The sequence below is a fragment of the Canis lupus genome, chromosome X (assembly GCF_003254725.2).
Source record: "Canis lupus dingo isolate Sandy chromosome X, ASM325472v2, whole genome shotgun sequence".
NCBI classification, from domain to species: domain Eukaryota; kingdom Metazoa; phylum Chordata; class Mammalia; order Carnivora; family Canidae; genus Canis; species Canis lupus.
The window spans coordinates 70,191,243-70,212,099 of record NC_064281.1 but is presented as its reverse complement, the minus strand read 5'-3'; the positions used below and the strand labels follow the sequence as shown (position 1 = coordinate 70,212,099).

General features: G+C 34.9%; 1 protein-coding gene across 7 annotated transcripts in view; it reads right to left on the bottom strand.

Annotated features, from left to right (window-relative positions):
- Positions 1-20,857, bottom strand: part of DIAPH2 (diaphanous related formin 2) — a 1,060,012-nt gene that overhangs the window by 967,441 nt on the left and 71,714 nt on the right. For all 7 annotated transcript variants that reach the window (XM_049107608.1, XM_049107607.1, XM_025431781.3 and 4 more), the window contains 2 exons: positions 18,879-19,055; positions 2,433-2,537 (listed from right to left, as the gene is read on the bottom strand). In XM_049107608.1, the coding sequence (XP_048963565.1) occupies positions 2,433-2,537; positions 18,879-19,055 (282 nt within the window). The remainder of the gene's footprint in view (positions 1-2,432; positions 2,538-18,878; positions 19,056-20,857) is intronic.

The window sequence follows — 20,857 nt, the reverse complement described above, 5'->3', positions numbered from 1 at the left end:
TGCAAATATTATTGTCATGATCATGAAAATGTCAAAGGTAAGAGGACTGTCACTGAATGGCATCACTCTCACCTTCAAAAGGAAAGTACATAAGCAATTTTCTTAGTTTTAACAACAAAAATCATAATACAATTTAACGTCTCTCCAAGATATGAAAGCTTTAAAACATGTTGATCAAGAGGCTTTCTTTTTCATAACATTTGGTACATGAAAAAATAATAGCAAATAAAATGTATAAATTTGAGTCTCTAATAAAAGTGCTATATGCATGTCAGGTGCTCATATGTATGCTGAATGAAACAAATAAGGGTCATATACTAAATAGTAAGTACTGATTTTGAGGCTAATGCCTGAAACAGAATTTTCAAGTCTTATGAGAAACATTCTATTTCCATCTTTCGAATAAAGCAATTCAAAGAGCTCATCCAATATTTATCCCAATTTCAGCATTTGAATGTGCAAAATGAGTCCATAACCTAAAGTTTACATGTCTTTGGTCAGCTGAAGAGGAAACAATATGAGAACAAATAAAAACAAGTTCTACATAGAGTAAAAATCAAAATGTTAAAGAATAAGAGCTTTGTAAAATTTTCATCATATTTAATCCCTCTTATGTAATCAAAAACGACAAATGAGCCAGAAACACTAACAAAATGTTACCATTAAAAATACCACATGATTATTCATATATTATTATCTGTACTTTGCATTCAGATTTAGTTATATAAATTTACTAGTGTATTTGCTTTTAGGTATTTGAAAAATAACACTAATGTACACCCTGCATTTCCTAACACATTTTACTGTGAACAATAACTTGAGTGTAAAATAAAAAGAGATTTATCACAATTTCAAAGTAAGACCCTTTGCTTCACCAAAATCTATTGAAAACAGCACTCGTGGTAAATTTCACATGATTTGGAACATATTTCTGACCTTGGATATGAGGAGCAAAGTAAAATACATGCTGTTGCCCTGCTCTGGCTGAGCTGGACTGTGTTATGTTTAAATAATTCAGCATTCAGATTCAGCTTGCTTAAACAACAATATGAAATCAATACAATTGTAGAATTTAGGGTAACATGCATTAATAATTCCCATTTCAATTACTGTACTGAAGTAGTAGTAACAGGATAGCCAAATAATTTTAGAATATTTTTTCCAATGGAATAATTTTCCAAGCAATTATTTTCTTTACTGGCCAAGTTTGTAATTTAAAATATGTATTTTTGGGATGCCTGGATGGTTCAGTGGTTGAGCATCTGCCGTCAGCTCAGGGCATGATCCCAGGGTCCTGGGATTGAGTCCCACATTGGCCTCCCTAAGGGGAGCCTGCTTCTCCCTCTGCCTATGTCTCTGCCTCTCTTTCTGTGTCTCTCATGATAAATTTAAAAAATCTTTAAAAGTATAAAACTAAAATAATATTAAAAAATATTTTTACATGTAAATGAATGTGTTATATTATTTATATACACATATAATATACATACCACACAATCAAAATCTGTGTTTGTATATGTATATGTACACAGATATATAAAATGTTACATGTATATATGTGTCTATATACATACAACATATATACACATATACAGTGATTCTATGAACTCTAGCTGTATAAAGCTTTTTCCTTACAGAAATGTAAAAGATACATTTCACCATTTCAAAAATACATTTTTTTCTTACAAAAAGAAATCAAACCTGATGTCTATTTTTGGAAGCAGCTTAAGAAGTAAACAAAGCCATATATCCCATTAAAACACTAAAGTTTCTCCTGCTGAACACAAGTCTTTTGAAACTCATACAGATTTCATTAAAGCTCATTCCTATTAAGCACCTTATTATATTAAATTATATTATATTAATTATACTAAGTTAAGCTGTACAATAACCATTATGAGGTAGTTTATATAGTTAGCACCACATAAAATAATAAAAAACTAAAACAGCATATTAAAAATATTAAATTTAAAATTTTTTAATTAAAATTAAAAATTAAAATTAAATTAAATTAAAAATTTCATGCAAGAAGAAACCAAACATATAGCTTAAATGTAAACTTAGTTAAAACTTGTGACTAGCCTATGTTTGTGGCTTCTCCTTCAAAATTCAAAATTTTCATAAAACAAACAGTATATGTGGTGGAATTACTGCAAATTTCTGTCAATTTTTAGGATGTACAAAAAACTACTGCTCCAAAACTCGTTGGATTAACTCAGAGCCTTCTATCCTAAGTCTGTATTGTTTAATAAGTCTAATTGTAAGCAGTTTTTAAATATATACCAAATGTGTAAAAATACACATAAGTGTTTTTTTCTTAATAATCTATAGAAGTACAGTGAGACAAGAACTTGAAGAGCTGAGGTTTATTTAATTTTGAGCAGATAATGCTAAACTCATTATGGTAGTGCTGGGGAAGTGTCACTACTTACAGATTTGGCAGTAGCAGAAATATACTGGACAACCATCTCACGCTTGGTGGTAAAATCTTTGTTTCGTAAAGGAGCTTTTCGTTCTTCATTAAGGTTCATGTCCTCCTATTAGAAAGAACATCTATGATAAGTGTTTAAAAATTGCTGCTTGAATTTCAAAAGTGATTAATAAATACTAATATTCTCTTTTAAAATCATAAGTCCTGCTGTAACTACCAACAACTACCACCTCATTTTGGTGGATACTTCACTATTATTTCTTATTTCAGTTTTTACCATAACATTGTATAAATTTTACCATATATTAATGGTTTATATCTCTACCTAGTCAACCAATGAGCAGAATGAAAAAATGTTTTTAAACTATTCCACAGAATAAACTGGCAGCTATTTTGTAGCATACATCAGATAACCTTAGCACAGATATTAATTTATCCTGATAGCAAAAATAAACAAACAATTTACCATTTGGCATATTCTCCCTTAAGATCACTATTATCTAGAAGAACAAATATGACTTTTAAAGTAATAGGAAATATCTATCTACAATATGTCACTGAAGAAAAGTTCTTGAGAAGTTGCTGGATTCTGAAAGCAAAAAAAGAAAATCAAAAATATAATCAGCTGTGTTTGGATGACAAAAATTACTCAATAAAGGAAAAAATATTAAGTTACAAGAAATGGTTTGAGATTCAATAAGCTTCAATTTGACTGGGAATCTAAAAATTAAAAAAAAAAAAAAAAAGGGATCCCTGGGTGGTGCAGCGGTTTAGTGCCTGCCTTTGGCCCAGGGCATGATCCTGGAGACCGGGGATCAAATCCCACGTCAGGCTTCTGGTACATGGAGCCTGCTTCTCCCTCTGCCTGTGTCTCGGCCTCTCTCTCTCTCTCACTGTGTGCCTATCATAAATAAATAAAAATTAAAAAAAAATTGACTGGGAATCTTCCTTTATTACATGATACCCACACATATAACATTGTCACTGGACAAATTATTTTTCTTCACTTTGAAATTATACTAACCCTTACAACACAGGATGAATGGCAAATAACCAGGGAGGATTATTTGCAGTTTAGCGCCTGCCTTCAGCCCAGGGTGTCATCCTGGAGTCCCGGGATCGAGTCCCCATCAGGCTCCCTGCATGGAGCCTGTTTCTCCCTCTGCCTGTGTCTCTTCCTCTCCCTCTCTTTGTGTGTCTCTCATGAATAAATAAAATCTTATTTAAAAAACCCTTACAACATATTAAGACATTAATAAAGGATCACAAAACCAAGGTGGAAATGTCTATGATTCAAAATGCAGCATCAGGAGAACTTGGATGGCCTTGTTGGTTGAGCATCCAAATCTTGATTTCAGCTCAGGTCATGATCTCAGGGTCCTAAAATGGAGTCCTGCATCAGGCTCTGTGCTCAGCAGAGTCTGTTTGAGATTCTCTCTCTCCCTTTGTCTCGCCCCCAACTCACATTCTATGTATATAAATAAATCTTTAAAAAAGCAACATCAAATGAAAAAACAACAGGCAGAATGGGTGAAAATGTTTCCAAATCATTTATCTGATAAGGGACTTATATCCATAATATATAAAGAACTCTCACAAATCAACAATAAAAAGAGAACCCAACAACAAATGGGCAAAGGATCTGAACAGACATTTCTCTAAAGAAGATATACAAATGGCTAGTAAGCACATGATGTTCAGTATCAATATTCATTATAGAAGTACAATCAAAATGAGACATCACCTCACTTGCACTAGGATAGATAAGATACAAAAAGATGATAATAGGAAACATTGGTAAGGATATGGAGAAACTGGGCCCCTCACACACTGCTGGTAAGAATGTGAAATGATATAGCCCATTTCAAAAATAGTCTAGCAGTTCCTCAAAAAGATACACATAAACTTACCACATGGCCCAGCTTATACAAAAAAAAAAAAAAAAGAAAGAAAGAAAGAAATATGTCCACACAAAAATTTGCACATGAATGTTCACAGCAGAAGCATCAAAGAGTGGGAACAATCCAAATGTCCCTCAAGTGATGAATGGATAAACAAATGTGGTATGTCCAGACAATGCAATATTCAGTCATAAAGAATAACCAAGTACTGATAAATGCTATAGCATGAATGAAACTTGAAATCACATATGCTAAGTGAAAGAAGCCAGTCACAAAAGACCACACATTGTATGATTACACTAAATGCCCAGAATTGGCAAATCTATACAGAAAGAAAATAAATTAGTGGTTGCCACAGGCAGGGGACGGGGAATAGGAGAATTGGGGTATGACTGCTGATGGGTATGGTGTTTTTTTGGAGTGATAAAAATGTTCTAAAATTGACTGTTGTGATAGCTTCATAACTCTTAGAATATACTAAAAAACACACTGAAATGTTTAAGACGGTGAATTTTACAGTATGTGATTTATATTTCAATTTTTTTTTAAATCAGTATTTTTTCTTTTTATTCTCTTAATAATTCTGGCCATTACTATTTTTTTAATAAAGGAAAGTAATGAGCAAAAATAAAATCAACATTAAAGACTCATATGTAAGAATGTGAGGGGGAGAAAAGGATCCATGAAAAGAAATAAAGCTGCATCTACTATAGAATACTAACTTCAGTGACAGCAAGAATCTCTTGATCTATTCTTGCATACATTGCAGTGACTCCTATGATGTGTTCACAGTCAACACCTATACATTTTATTTATATATAACAGGATCCTCCTTACTAATCACCTCTTTCACTGTCTCTACCCCTATCTTTCCTATCATATATCCTTAATTCTCATTTGTATATTGGCCTTCTGACTTGAAGACAGAAGACATTTTTTTTCCTCTCCCTCACTCATAGATAGGCTAGATCTAGCATTGTTGAGTCAAAGCAGAAGCAGAGAAACAAGGCTGGATAGCATTTTTAATGTAGCCCACAGATGCTCACGTATGCCCTGATTTGATTTCAACTAACAGAAAACCTACTACCTCACAGTCAGCCCATCTCATATTAGGGAAGTATAATTTTAGCCAAATTTTTCTTTAGAAGACTTAATGCGCAACAAAATAGAATAGTCAAAGTTGCAGGACTGGGTCATTATTTATTTCTTCTCTACTTTCTAAATATTGAATCACTTACTGACTGGAAATGTGCCATGCACCAAGGACTCTGTATGCTAAGCTGGCTATGGGAGTGCAAGTTGAAAGAAAGCTTGTAGCCACAAACTAAATGAATTCTTTATGCAGCACTTAGAACAATGCCTGATACATAGTCAACGCTATCTTTGTTAAATAAATAAAAATAAATAATTCATGATCTAGTAGGGAAAACATATATGCAATTATAATAGAGGCATGTAGGGCAGCCCCCGTGGTGCAGCGGTTTAGCGCCACCTGCAGCCTGGGGTGTGATCCTGGAGACCAGGGATCGAGTCCATGTCGGGCTCCCTGCATGGAGCCTGCTTCTCCCTCTGCCTGTGTCTCTGCCTCTCTGCCATTCTCTCTCTCTGTATGTCTCTATGAATAAATAAATAAAATCGTTAAAAATAATAATAATAATAATAGAGGCATGTATGTGATGCTTTGGGAACACAGATGATAGATGGAAAGATCAGAGAAGTTTTTACCAGGATTTGGGTCTTAAAGAATGAGAAAAATTTTAGTGAAGTCTATAAGAATAGCTAGGAAACCATAGTGTCTTCTGTCATATTTGGCTTCTCAGTATCATTTAAACACACTCTCTACATTTTAATACATCCTCTCAGTGTCAGTCCCACCAAACCAAAGAAGAATCCATAAAAACTACTTTTGCCAGACTCCCTTATGACTAGAGTACAGAGATATGGCTTAGTTTCCACCAATGAAATGCATTTACAGGTTTTGTAGATTCAAAAATGAACTATATAAGGAAGCAGGCCACAAGTAAGCAATCCATTTTGCTGGCATGGATGGCAATACAGGAGATATGGTTATGGAATTGATGGCTGCAGCTGTGTGTTTTTTATCACAACAGTTTGACCAAGTGGTTCTGGGATGGCAATAGCCCTTCACTGGACCAAATTTCAGTTGTGTGGTTCTGAAAGTTATTCCTGTATTATCTGAAGCCTGTTTCTATAACCCTCCTGACCCAAGAGCTACCTAGTATCTCTAAATAATAGTCAGTTATATATAACTAGCCAGAACAGCTTCTCTTTCATTCAATAATTTGGGCTACTAAAGTAATTCAAGTGACTAGTGATAAGAGTGTGACCTAAGAAGATGCAAGTCAGACTAGGCAAAGGTTAACAAACTAAAAAACCATGTAAATGTTATTTAAAGGCATCATTCTCTCCTTCAGGCTAAAGTGTACCTGTCTGCTTCAATTATTTTAATTTGACATGGCTTAGTGTTCGTAATTATTTTTCTCAAATACTCTGTGGTTTGATCAATGCAAGGAAGGAAAGGACTACCACGTCCCACATCTTGAAATACCTTACCTCTATTAATTCAGCGTCTGATTTTATGATCTTATTGTCCAGCACATCATTCTGCTGACTCACAGTGTTTCCATCAAAACCCCTAAGCACTGCTTGCATATGCTAGGCTAGGTTTCTGGTTAAATTATAGTCTTTGACAAATGTGGTTAGCATAAATCTGCATCTCCCAAGTAGAATCAACTCTGGAATGCCAACAAGATTGAGTGTCTGTATCTGTACACCTCACAACCAAGCATAAGAGTGTGGAATTGCCACATCTGGCAGTCTCTAGGTAGACAGTTGACTCTTCCTCAAGTGATATTTCTACATTATAATGTGCCTCCGTTTAATTTTTAATGGCATATACTGCTAAGATCATACCATCAGAGTACAATCATGGAAGTAGGCAAAATAAGGAGGATATGAGACTATAGGCTTAAAATAATGTTGTTAGGTTTAAGTATGCTCATGCACACTAAGCCTGGTTTATATTAACTAGCTTTCAAAGACTGCTTTAATAACGCAAGGTTGTTTGTAGTTTTCCTACATATACTATGATATTACACGTTTCCATTACTTCATTCATGATGATGTTCTCTCTGCCTAGAATGCTCTCATTTTCACCACCCTCTCCCCATTCCTAACCCTTATCCCATCTCATCCCACCCACCCCACCTAAATCCTTATCTGGTTAACTATGAATCCTTCCAATTTATCTTCAAATTTATCCCTGAAATACCTAATTTAGAAATGACTATCTACATTCTATTCTTCAATATTAAAACCTATATTATAGCACTTAAACTGAAACTATCTGATAAATCCACCTCCCCTAAATTCCAAGCTAATTTGAAAGTACAAAGTAAAGCCAAAGTTGTTCCTGGAATGACTAAACACTTAATAAATATGTGTTAAACCAATGTGGTATTTAGGAACTTTTCTCTAAATATTTTAATTTGATTTACAGCAACTGACATTTTTTATACTTATATTTTGGTTACAAAGTTTGATTAGGAATAGGTATCATTCATAGGAACAGAAGAGACCACAATGACTCATTTTATTCTTAGAGAAATAAGATGCATACTCCTAATTAGGCAGCTAATATTTAAAATCATTACCTCCAACTTTATAATACAATCATTCAACTAAATACAGCAATACTCATTATGCAATATTAATTCTAAACAATATAACTGAACAAGAAACTCTTCTAAACTCACTAGTTCTTAAAGTACTCAAAACACAAAAGCAAGTTTACATTAGAACATTTAGTTAGTACTTCCACAATACATGAGAAAAATATAGTACTTTGTAGCTACAAAAAATGTTGCTTAAAGTCTAAATATTTGACCACCTATATTTTAAAGCTGTATTTGTATTTTTTGTTTTTTTTTAATAAATTTATTTTTTATTGGTTCAATTTGTCAACATACAGAATAACACCCAGTGCTCCTCCCATCAAGTGCCCACCTCAGGGCCCGCCACCCCGGCACCCCCACCTCCCGCCCACCTCCCCTTCCACTACCCCTAGTTTGTTTCCCAGAGTTAGGAGTCTTCCATGTTCTGTCTCCCTTTCTGATATTTCTCACTTATTTTTTCTCCTTTCCCCTTTATTCCCTTTCACTATTTTTTATATTCCCCAAATGAATGAGACCATATAATTTTTGTCCATCTCCAATTGACTTATTTCACTCAGCTTAATACCCTCCAGTTCCATCTACGTCGAAGCAAATGGTGGGTATTTGTCATTTCTAATGGTTGAGTAATATTCCATTGTATACATAAACCACATCTTCTTTATCCATTCATCTTTCGATGGACAGAGGCTCCTTCCACAGTTTGGCTATTGTGGACATTGCTGCTATAAACATTGGGGTGCAGGTGTCCCGGCATCTCACTGCACCTGTATCTTTGGGGTAAATCTCCAGCAGTGCAATTGCTGGGTCGTAGGGCAGATCTACTTTTTAACTCTTTGAGGAACCTCCACAGTTTTCCAGAGTGGCTGCACCAGTTCACATTCCCACCAACAGTACAAGAGGGCTCCCCTTTGTCCACATACTCTCCAACATTTGTGGTTTCCTGCCTTGTTAATTTCCCCCATTCTCACTGGTGTGAGGTGGGATCTCATTGTGGTTTTGATTTGGATTTCCCTGATGGCAAGTGATGCAGAGCATTTTCTCAGGTGCTTGTTGGCCATGTCTGTGTCTTCCTCTGTGAGATTTCTGTTCATGTCTTTTGCCCATTTCATGACTGGATTGTTTGTTTCTTTGCTGTTGAGTTCAACAAGTTCTTTATAGATCTTGGAAACTAGCCCTTTATCTGATACATCATTTGCAAATATCTTCTCCCATTCTGTAGGTTGTCTTTTAGTTTTGTTGACTGTATCCTTTGCTGTGCAAAAGCTTCTTATCTTGATGAAGTCCCAAGAGTTCATTTTTGCTTTTGTTTCTTTTGCCTTCGTGGATGTATCTTGCAAGAAGTTGCTATGGCCAAGTTCAAAAAGGGTGTTGCCTGTGTTCTCCTCAAGGATTTTGATGGAATCTTGTCTCACATTTAGATCTTTCATCCATTTTGAGTTTATCTTTGTGTATGGTGCAAGGGAGTGGTCTAGTTTCATTCTTCTGCATGTGGATGTCCAATTTTCCCAGCACCATTTATTGAAGAGACTGTTTTTTTTTTTTTCCAGTGGATAGTCTTTCCTCCTTGGTCGAATATTAGTTGACCATAAAGTTGAGGGTCCACTTCTGGATTCTCTATTCTGTTCCATTGATCTATGTGTCTGTTTTTGTGCCAGTAACACACTGTCTTGAGGACCACAGCTTTGTAGTACAACCTGAAATCTGGCATTGTGATGCCCCCAGCTATGGTTTTCTTTTGTAAAATTCCCCTGGCTATTCGGGGTCTTTTCTGATTCCACATAAATATTAGGATGATTTGTTCCAACTCTCTGAAGAAAGTCCATGGTATTTTGATAGGGATTGCATTAAATTAAAGCTATATTTGTAAACACAAAACCATTTATTTTCCTTCAAGCATGATGCAATGTTAGTATTACAGATAAATTGACTTCTTCAGCAAAGAACTTTCATAATCTTAAAGTTATTACTGAGGAGCCATATGAAAATAGTCAAATGGGTTAAAAGTTGAACCACCTGTCTATTCATTTTCATATTCATTCATTCATTCATTCATTCATTTTCACTCTCTTGTTCTCCTTATCCCATCCCCTCTCATTCTCTCCCTTCATAAATTTTTTAATGGGTAATAATATAATTTTGAAAACTTTCTCCTTATCTTCCAACATCATTTTTTATTTTCCACTATTTTTTCTATTTTGCATTATGAGAAGTGTCAACCTATTATTTTTATCTCTACTTGCCTATGATCGAGAATATTTTTTCCTTCTTTCTATAAATTTGTTATAAATTTCTATGTATTTTTTTAAGATTTTTATTTTATTTATTCATGAGAGACACAAAGAGAGAAGTAGAGACATAGGCAGAAGGAGAAGCAGGCTCCTGGCAGGGAGCCTGATGTGGGACTTGATCCTGGATCCCAGGATCATACCCTGAGCCAAAGGCAGATGCTCAAACACTGAGCCACCCAGGCGTCCCAATTTCTATTTATTTTCTATAAACTGTTTCTGTTTCTGCAACATATCTTGATCCCAGTTTAAGGCTGGATTTTCCAGTTGCTCTTTTAAAATGTGAACTTGACTTCACCATCAAATGCTTGCCTTCTTCCTTCTGCTTGTCAGTAGTAATTATTCAAGTATTCTTTAACTTCTATGTCGAAGAGAACTGTACCCCGAATGGAATGAACCAATGTTACCCTATATCTAAAAATATGCCTAGCATGAATAATTATTACAGTTTTATTTTACAATATTTGTTTAATTAATTTTTTCTAAAGATACTTCCATAATTCCTCTAGCTACTGTGAACTGGAAAGAAAAAAAACATTTGTAAAACTCCAATAAAGTTATCAAGAATTTGCTACATAACTAAATAGTTGGCCAATTCTACCTGGAATTAAGTAACTACCTCATGTTTTCAAAAGATCAAGTTAACTTTACCTATACAGACTGCAGTCATAAAACATATAAAAGCTCAGACTGAAAACAAAGTTAAAGGAAAAAAGTTATCTAAATACATTATCTCTACCAAAAGTATAAAGCCAAAAGCAAGAAAAAAAGCATGATATTAAATGAATATCACTGAGTATGGCACAAAAATTCTTATTTATTTCTGTTTTCAGGTCTTATTGGAGGGATGTAACTTTTAATACCAAAATATGCCTCTTTACCATCAGGAGGGTAAATTCAGAACATATGTTGGATATTTAAAAAACACCAAATATTGCTTTTACTTTCCCATAATCCTTAATTCTGAAACAGTAGTTTCCAGAGTCCAGAGACTACATAAAGGATCCGCTGTAATTTGAGAAATATGTATTTTTATTTAAAAATACAAGAAAATAAGGTCTAATATTTAACATAACAATGGAATCATCACTGGATCCAGAGGCCCTTAAGATAAATGAGGTATCTTAAGCAGAGTGAGGTGTTCACAATGCATATCTGTTCACTGTCAGTGTACTGCAACATACTGCAGCTTACATGTATGTGGCTAAATGGATTTACGGGTTGTTTTCTCTAGTTTTAACTAAATCAACCATCAAAAATAACAAAAATGGAAAAGTGGTATTCAAAGATTCCTACAAAGATCAAAGACTGAGGATAATAGGATAATAGCAAAAATGTAAGCTCAAGGGAAAATACTAGACTATTATATATCCTACTCCCAAGTCTGAGCCTTTCATCCATCATATGATAAAAAATAATCTAAAGTAAATAAGCTGATCTCACAAGATTAAAATTGTTAATACATCCATTAATATGGATGTATATCATTATCAGTGATGACTCCCAGTTTATGTGCATATTGTACCTTAAAATATTAGCTAATGATAGTACACGGCCACCTCAAATTAGCAGACCATTTAAAAGCCAAGCATTCAGAACATGAAGACAGCTTTTTCAAATTTCTCAGCAATAATTAAAATCATATGATACTCAATCCAGCACTTCAGTGAAATTTTATAAACTTAATGACATGTTTAGAAGCTTCTTTTAAACTTTTTCTTTCACTAATAGCAAAAGAAAAAGGTCTGGTGACACTGGAGAAACTCTCATTAGAAGCTTCTGAAATATACACAAAACAACACAGCATTAAACTAAAACACATTCCCTTTGTCAGCAAATACTGTCAGAAGACCCATAGAAATCATTGCTTAAAATTTACTCAAACAAGTAGAAAAATTACTCAGTGTGGGAGATTTATCAGAGTTGAATGAAAATACAGGCTTTTTTTTTTTTTAACAACTCAGTTTATTTGCTAGACTGTTTCAATAATGAAATACAAAAAGTACTTTTCTTTGAGTCACTAATGGAATAAAAAACATGGCCAATATATATGATTTACTTAAAAAAAGATGTAAATAAATAAATAAATAAAACGAAAATTTTAAAAAGATGTTTTATGAAAAACCTAAGTGGGATTCCTTTTTTTTCTTCTAAGTGAGATTCCTGAATAAGGTTACCCTACATGTAAAACTTAAGCGATTGCAAGAAAGAAAATGAAACCAAAATACACAAAGTGCTACAGAGTCAAAAATGTAGTTCTTTTTAATAAAAGCAAGATATTTCAAATAGTGTGGAATATTTATAATATGAAATTTGATAGGAAGTAAGGATGAAAAAATAGTGTACCTCTCAAATCTTTCTGGTTATCTCGACAAAATATTTAAAAACTGCTGAAATTTAGCATGAGGCTTTTTCATGCACAAAAACACTAGTAATCCCTTGTAAATTTAACGATTAGTAAGAAACAAACTCTTTTTTCAAATAAACTTCATTAAAGAAAGAAACACTTTGGGGCGCCTAGGTGGCTCAGTTGGTTAAGTGTCTGCCTTTGGCTCAGGCCATGATCCTGGAGTCCTGGGATAGAGCCCCACATTGGGCTTCCTGCTTGTGGTGGGGGGAGACTGCTTGTCCCTCTCCTTCTGTCCCTCCCCACCGCTCATGTTCTCTCTCACGTGCAGGCACTCTCTCAAATAAATAAAATCTTTTTTAAAAAATCACATTAAACTGACCCAACTTCCCTGTCAGTCTCCTTCACTCTTGCATGACTCACCTCTTTCCCCTTCTTTGCAAAAATGCAGAGTCTGAGACTCTTATTAAATTAGTTAAAGCCCATTTTTTAAAGCACATTTTGACCCATTTATTTAAAAATGTAAAAATGCAACATTCCAAATTAGTTATAATTGTCATCAGGAAAGATGGAAATTTACTAGCAATGGTTCCACAGAAAACCTTTCCTTGACTCATAGATTGGACTGAGAAAAGTTAATAATATGATTTAATAAGTGTTGTAATGATGCTCTTGTTCCACTGGGACCTATATATTTCTGTCAGATTATGTTTCAACTATAACAGACATTAAACCAAATAACCAAATGAAATGAACTTGGAACTACACCTTCTAATTACTGCCTATGACATATTGACATTGCTCTCACTAAACAGTTAATCATAACAGCAAAGGCTTTTATACTATTAATAAATAAAATTTTAAATCATTTTAAAACCTTGTTCATTTCATGTTTTTCCTATTCTTTATTATGTCTGCATTTTATAATACACATAGTACATACAAATATGTACAAAATTTTTAAATAAAATATAATGAGGTTATTGCTCGAACATACATATTTTTTCTAACAGGACAGTAAATCAAGAAGTTTAGAGACTAGTGAAGAGGTTGACAAACTTTTTCTATAAAGGGCCAGACAGTAAATGTTTTAGGCTTTGTGGGTTACGGGATCTTTATCAAAACTATTCAAATATGCAGTTGTAGCACAAAAGGAGCCACAAATGATGCATAAACAAATGGTTTTGGCTGCATTCAAACATATTTTCTCTATAAACACTGAATTTCATATAATTTTCATGTGCCCTGAAACAGTCTTCTTTAATTTTTTTTCAGCCATTTAAAAATAATAAGGTTAAAACTTTTTTTCAAACTGTTCTTACCTTTTCAGACATACAAAATAAAATCCTAGAGGCAAGGATAGTGAATTTGTCTTCTTTATGTTCCCCTGGATCTAACAACATATTTGATATTCAGTGGAGAGTTGTCAAATAAACTTTTCCATTTTCTTTTTCAAAATTACCTATTAGGTCCTGCTGTATCAACCCTATCAAAACATAAGCTTCTTGACAGAAGGAGATTCCCCTGATTTCTTCTCTGCTCTTTTTCCTAAGAGCTTAGAACAGTACCTGGCATACAGAAGGCATTGGATCTTCATAAAGTAAATAGTTCAAACTCTGAGAATGCTTTAATTCCAAAAAATACTGAAAATTCATTAGGTGACATGGGGTTTCATAGTATATTCAGGTCTTCCCTGTTTCCTCCCTGAGCCTCTACACTGGGTTAAGTGACTACAGTAGCCTATTTCACAGGTGTCCTGCTACTATGGAAACCATTTTTTTTTTCACTTTCTTCTCTCTCTGACTAAATTCTGAGTTCTACTGGGGCACTCGAGGTATTGCATTCATCTTTGTACCTCCAGCATAGAGCAACCTGGCACAGTGTACATATTAAAAAAAAATGGTTGTGGGCTACCTGGGTGGCTCAGTTAAGTGTCTTTGGCTCAGGTCATGATTCCAGGTTACTGGGATGGAGGCCCACATCAGACTCCCCTGTCAGCTGGGAGTCTGCTTCTCCCTCTCTCTCTCTCTCTGCCATTTCCCCTGCTTGTGCTCTCCCTTTCTCTCTCAAATAAATAAATAAACTTTAAAAAAAAAAGATGCTACAGAACTGCCATTTTTTCTACATTTTTATGTACCTAAATTTAAGTTCCAGCTCAGCCACTTATTAGCTTAGCCAGTTACAGAACTAATTTGTTCATACACTAAGCTTCAATTTCCTTATCTAAAAATGGAGTACAACTATGTCGTCTACTTTGTGGCTTTTTCATAAGGATCAATTGAAATAATACATATAAACTATTTAGTTACATGCCTGGCCAATAAGTGCATAGTAAATGAAAGCTATCATAATTCATAAAATAACTTCTTCACTATAAATAATGGTCAAATTAAAGATAACATATAAAATATATAATGTTCAATGTACAAATAGACTTCTCTCAAGGAAGAGATATAATTCTTAAAAAAATATTTATTGATCTTTTGGTTACTTTTAATCAAATCGTATTTATCTCATTTCCTATTCTGAAATCCCCATGGAAAGAAAAACTCCCAATAGAGAAAATGCGGCTTTAAGTTGTACCTTTCTTTAAATCACATTTATGATGAGCACTGGGTGTTATTCTGTATGTTGGCAAATTGAACACCAATAAAAAATAAATTTATTATTTAAAAAATAAAATAAAATAAATCACATTTATGAATCCACAAGCAAATCTTTTAGAAAAACATAACACATTTAAAGAGGAAAGAGGTAATATTCTCATTAACATTAGAATATTCAAACCACAAAATAGAAATGTTGTAAAAAGTTTTAAAGCACTGTAAATACTCTACACAAATTGAAAAATTTAGAAACTACCAACAATCATTTTTGCCTACGGCTACAATTATTAAAAAAAAAAAGAAAAGAAAAGAAAAGAAAAGGGCAGGTGGGCAACCCCAGTGGCCCAGCGGTTTAGCTCCACCTTCAGCCCGGGGTGTGATCCTGGAGACTGGGCTCTCTGCACGGGGCCTGCTTCTCCCTCTCCCTGTGTCTCTGCCCCTCTCTCTCTCTGTGTCTGTCATGAATAAATAAATTTAAAAATCTTAAAAAAAAAAAAAAGGCAGGTACATGTCTGAAAGCAAATGGGAAAAGTAGCATAGGAAGATACCAAAGAAGTAAGAAGTAAGGTGGGAATCATATCATATAGGCCCTTACAGGCTATTATAAGCTTCTGTATACCAATGAAATGGGAACCCTGGGACAGATTTGATAAGCCAACTGATATGACATTGTTCAGGATTTAAGTAGATAATATTTCTGTGTTAAAATATGCTGTAGAGGGTCATGGTGAAGCATGGAGATCAATTAAGAGTTGCAATAGTCCTATAGTCCTATCACTACTATGGGAGCCCAGGTGAGATTTCAACTAGTGTGGGACCAACAAAGGTAATAAGAAATGGTCAGTTATTCCAAGTACTTTACTTTGAAGGAAGAATACATGGGTTACAAAATGAATTGCAGATAAAAAAAAAAAAAGTAGTCAAAGACCATTCCAAAGATTTTGGACATATGGATATGCCATCAGCTAAGAAGTGGAATACAGTGGGAGGAGCAGGTTTGGAGGGGAATATCAGCAGTTCAGTTTTGAATATGCTCCTTTGTTTAATTCTACCCATCATCCAAGGTGAGATGTTGTTTTTGAAGTTTAATATGTGAGTCTAAAGTTCAGACATGAGGACTAACTTTGGAGATAAATTTGAGAACTGTGAGTACACAAGTGGAACTTAAAAGCACAGTACTAGTTGTAATTACCAAAGAAGATAATATTAAAAGAGAGGAAAAGATGTCCAAGCACTGATCCCTGGGTCTCTACTTTAAAGATTGAGAACATGAAAAGGAATCAGCAAAGAAGATTGAAAAGAAGCACCAAAGAAGCAGGGGGAAAACCAAATCAATGTTGGGGGTAAGGGAAGGGGGAAGCATTTCAAATTGGAGAAAATGATCAACTGTATCAAATGTTACTGCTAGGTCAATTAATATGTTGTATCTCTGGGGGTACCAGGGTGGCTCAGTGGTTGAGCATCTGCCTTTGGCTCAGGGCATGATCCCGGGGTCATGGGATTGAGTCCTGCCTTGGCCTCGTGTGGGGAATCTGCTTCTCCCTCTGCCTATGTCTCTACCTCTCTCTATCTCTCATGAATAAAATAAAATCTTTTAAAAATGTGTTATCTCTGTGGTAAGGCTGTCACTGATATCTTCTATTCTTTTCTCAATCCCAGTGAGTATCCTTATGATCGTTGCTTTATTTTTTTTAAGATTTTATCTATTTATTCATGAGAGACACAGAAAGAGAGAGAGGGGGGCAGAGACATAGGCAGAGGGAGAAGCAGGCTCCCATGCAGGGAGCACGACGTGGGACTCGATCCTGGAACTCTGTTCAACTGCTGAGCCATCCAGGCATCCCATGATCATTGCTTTAAATTCTTCATTAGTCATGTTACTTCTTTCTGTTTCACTTAAATTTGTAGCTGAGGTCTTATCTTGTTCATTCCTTTGGGATAAATTCCTTTGTCTCTGCATTTTCTCTAAGCCTCTCTCCTCTGTGTATTAGAAAAGTCAGTCATATCTCCTGCTCCTGAAAGTAACTGCCTTATGAAGAAAAGGTCATGTAGTGTCCAAGGCCTGGAGCTTCAGGGAGTGTCTCTGCTGTGTGCTGCATGTGCCCTGCTATTGTGTTTGAGTTGCTCTATCCTTCAGGCCAGTGTTCTGCAGAGCCTCTCCTTGCTTACTGTGGCCAGTGTTTGGACTCTGGCCTGAATGTGGGGAGTTTAACCAGGTGTGCTCTGGTCTGCTTATGAAATGAGGCTTGTCACCACCTCCACTGGAACTGAGGCCCTGTAAAACTCCCTGGTCAGGAGATGTGGTGAGGTCAGGGATTTATGTTGGTCTTCTGAGGTGAGGCCCACCATGCTGGTCCTGTAGCAAGCCTGAGAAGGGTAGTTCCAATAATGCACAGAGGGGTGGGGCTTGGTGTAAGTAAATTATGCAGCCAGTGTTGGTGCTCTGCTGCTTCCAGCAATTAGATCACTTTTTATGGTGTTATGTGTGGGGGAGGGGAATGGCTCCAGCCAGCTCCGTTGTTCTCAGAGAGGTGTCTCAGTGAATGCAACCTCTCAGGGGCAAACTCAGAGGATAGCAAATAATCCCCACGTGTTCCAGGTGCTCTTCTGATCACTGTTTCCATGCCCTCTGTCCCTGGGTTGTTTGCCTACCTTCTCTTCAAGAGCAGGTCAGTGCCCTCAGGACTCTATCCAGCCAAGTTTGCTGACCTTCAAAACTCCAGGCTTTAATCCCTGCTGGTTCAGGAACTCATGAAATTCAGCCCCTCTTATCTTCCAAGCCAATGGCTTTGAAGAAACATTCTTCATGTGCTTCCCCCTAAGTGCTTTTCTTTCTTTCCTTTCCCTTTCTTTTTTCTTTCCTCTTTCTTTCTTCCTCTCTTTCCTTCTTTCCTTCTCTCTGCCTGCCTGTCTCTCTCTCTGCTTCTCCAGACCAGAATTCCCTCCCTTCTTTAGTAGCTTTGATTTAGTTTTCCCCTAAAGCATGTCTCTGCACTTCCTATCTTCTTTGATATGGCCTCTTCTCTCCCTTTAGTTCTAGAGTTTGTTCTCTCAGTCTTCAGGTCAATTTCTGAGGTATTTAGAATGATTTGATAGTTATCCACTTCTGTTTCTGCGACAAGTTGAGCCTAGGGTCCTCCTACTCCACTGCCATCTTCCTTCTCTTTCCAGGCACTGTTTCTCGTCCATTTTGTTTTTTAATTTTTTACCCTCTGTCTTCCCAACTCTATTTCATATACCCAATAAGATAGCTTGTGTTGTTTTCAGCAAAGTAAACTTTGACCTGTTTTATTTCACAGAAATGCAAACTAGTTAAAAAAACTCATTTAAAAAAAATGAATTCAATGTCCCAAAGACTACAAAATACTAGAGAACACAAATAAATAAGTAAGAGAGCTCCTGCTTTCTGGAGTCCATTGTAAAAGTAATAGTCAGGTTTGGATGTTTTTCAAAAACCAGATACTTCTGAAAATAGTTCTGTTTTATCAACAGGTTTCTGTTCTCTCCTTTACGTGATATAAACACCGTCTATACAAACACATCTACTTAAAATCCCATGCTACTCTGGGCACATACATTTTAAAATTACAACAAAAGTAGGGGTTTAACTTACCATCATTTTTTCAAAAAGATCCAGTACTTCTTTTTCTGACAAATTCAAAGATCGTTCATCATATAATGGTTGAGCTGCTGGAAACTCACTCATTGCAACTTGAGAATCAATAGGATGTTGAATAAGAGGTTTTTCTTTTTTGACTGTAGATTTTCTAAAACTTGTAATTCGGTCACGCTACAAAGAAAAAAATAAGAAACTCTAAGAGAGAAACCCAGAATCACAAATATGAAGTACTGAAACATAAAAATAGCACTTAGTATAATATATATCATTATTGTCTTTTGACAGACTCTTACTTTAAGCAACAAGCTCCAGTTAGAGATTGTACAACTTTGAAAATTTATAGTAGTTTTTCAATCCTGGAAGTCTAAAGTGTGAAAGTATTCCTCAAAAGTAAACCTTAGTCTTTTATTATTTCTATTTACATAGTAAGTAGGTAAAAAAGAAAAAAAGTCCTGCATCAAAGTCATGTGGTTGTTTAAGAGAGAATATGGCTTTGGCAGCAAATTTGAACTATGAGAAATAAAGAAAGTAAATAAAAAGAACCCTAATATTTAATTCTAAGGGGGAAATTAGAGTAATGTTTCCCTCTTCAAAGTGCCAAAAACTGTGACAAGTATCTATGGATACTTTGTCAGCATAGTGTTCGAGTATAATGATGAAGAACACCAACTCTGAAGCCAGACTGCCTGGGTTTGAACCTGTCATTTACTACCTGAGGAATCCTATGCAAATTATGTGTACTGTTTCCTAATCTCTAAAACATGGATAACAAGGGGAGACTGGCTCAGTTGGTTAAGTGTCTGACTCTTGATTTTGGCTCAGGTCATGATCTAGGGGTCATGAGATCAAGCCCCACATAGGGCTCCATGCTCAGTGGGCCGTCTGCTTAGGATTATTCTTTCTCTAAAATAAATAAATAAAATATTTAAAATACAGATAACAAGTTAATATATGTTAAATAAATAAATAATATTACCTATACCACAAAGTTATTCTGAGATTTAAATAAGTTGATCTGTTTAGTGCACTCAGCTGCTATTTATCATTACTTCCCTTACTTTTTTTCCCTAACATTTGGGGATAACAAGACATCACCTTTTCTGCTTAATGGCAATGTTAACATACATAGAAATATCTTCTTCCTACAAATACTATTATGAAGAACCTGATATTTTATGGATATTGACTCTAAAACTTTGATTCCATGTACAATCTCTAATAATTAGCTTGCTATTTCATATAAAGTGTACTAATGACTCCAGGTACATGTAAACAGCCCAATCTGTTTTAAACCACAAAACATCACACCTCAAAAATCAGTAATGATTTCTGTTAGAAAGCACATGCATACCATCAAATCATGTTAAACAAGCAAACATGTTAGATGTGAGGACAGTAATCTTCATTGCCATGTTACTGAGTCCTTACAAATTATTTCAAAAATACAAAATGCATCACAGAAGTTACTACAGCAACTTATAAAAATTTCTGTTGGTTCCATCCCCCCAATTAAAAGAACATACTTTTCATTTTGATTCAAAGAACATTTTTTTAATAAAATGTTATACTTTGACAGAAATATGAGCAGTTTTATGTAGCTTATTTAGGATTACAAAAATTATTTCAGTACATGGTATCTTACAAAAAGATTATATAAAACATTGTGTTTTAGAGCTGGAAAGTAATCTGAAAAATCATCTAGACTAATTCTCTCATTTCACAGAAAAAGTGACTTGCTAAATTTATTAAGTCCCTGGTTCCTATCCCAATGTTTACATTAAGATTCATTTTTTTCAAATTATCTTGAACTATATTCCAATTTTCTTTTGACTCCTTGAGGAAAATTACATTTGTTTAGATATGTAGTATATTTTCAAACAAGTCAAGAAAAAATATTAAGTAATCCCAAATAAGCTAGAGTATATATCCAACAATCAAATTTCACTAAAAAATATGGTGGACATAAAAGCATT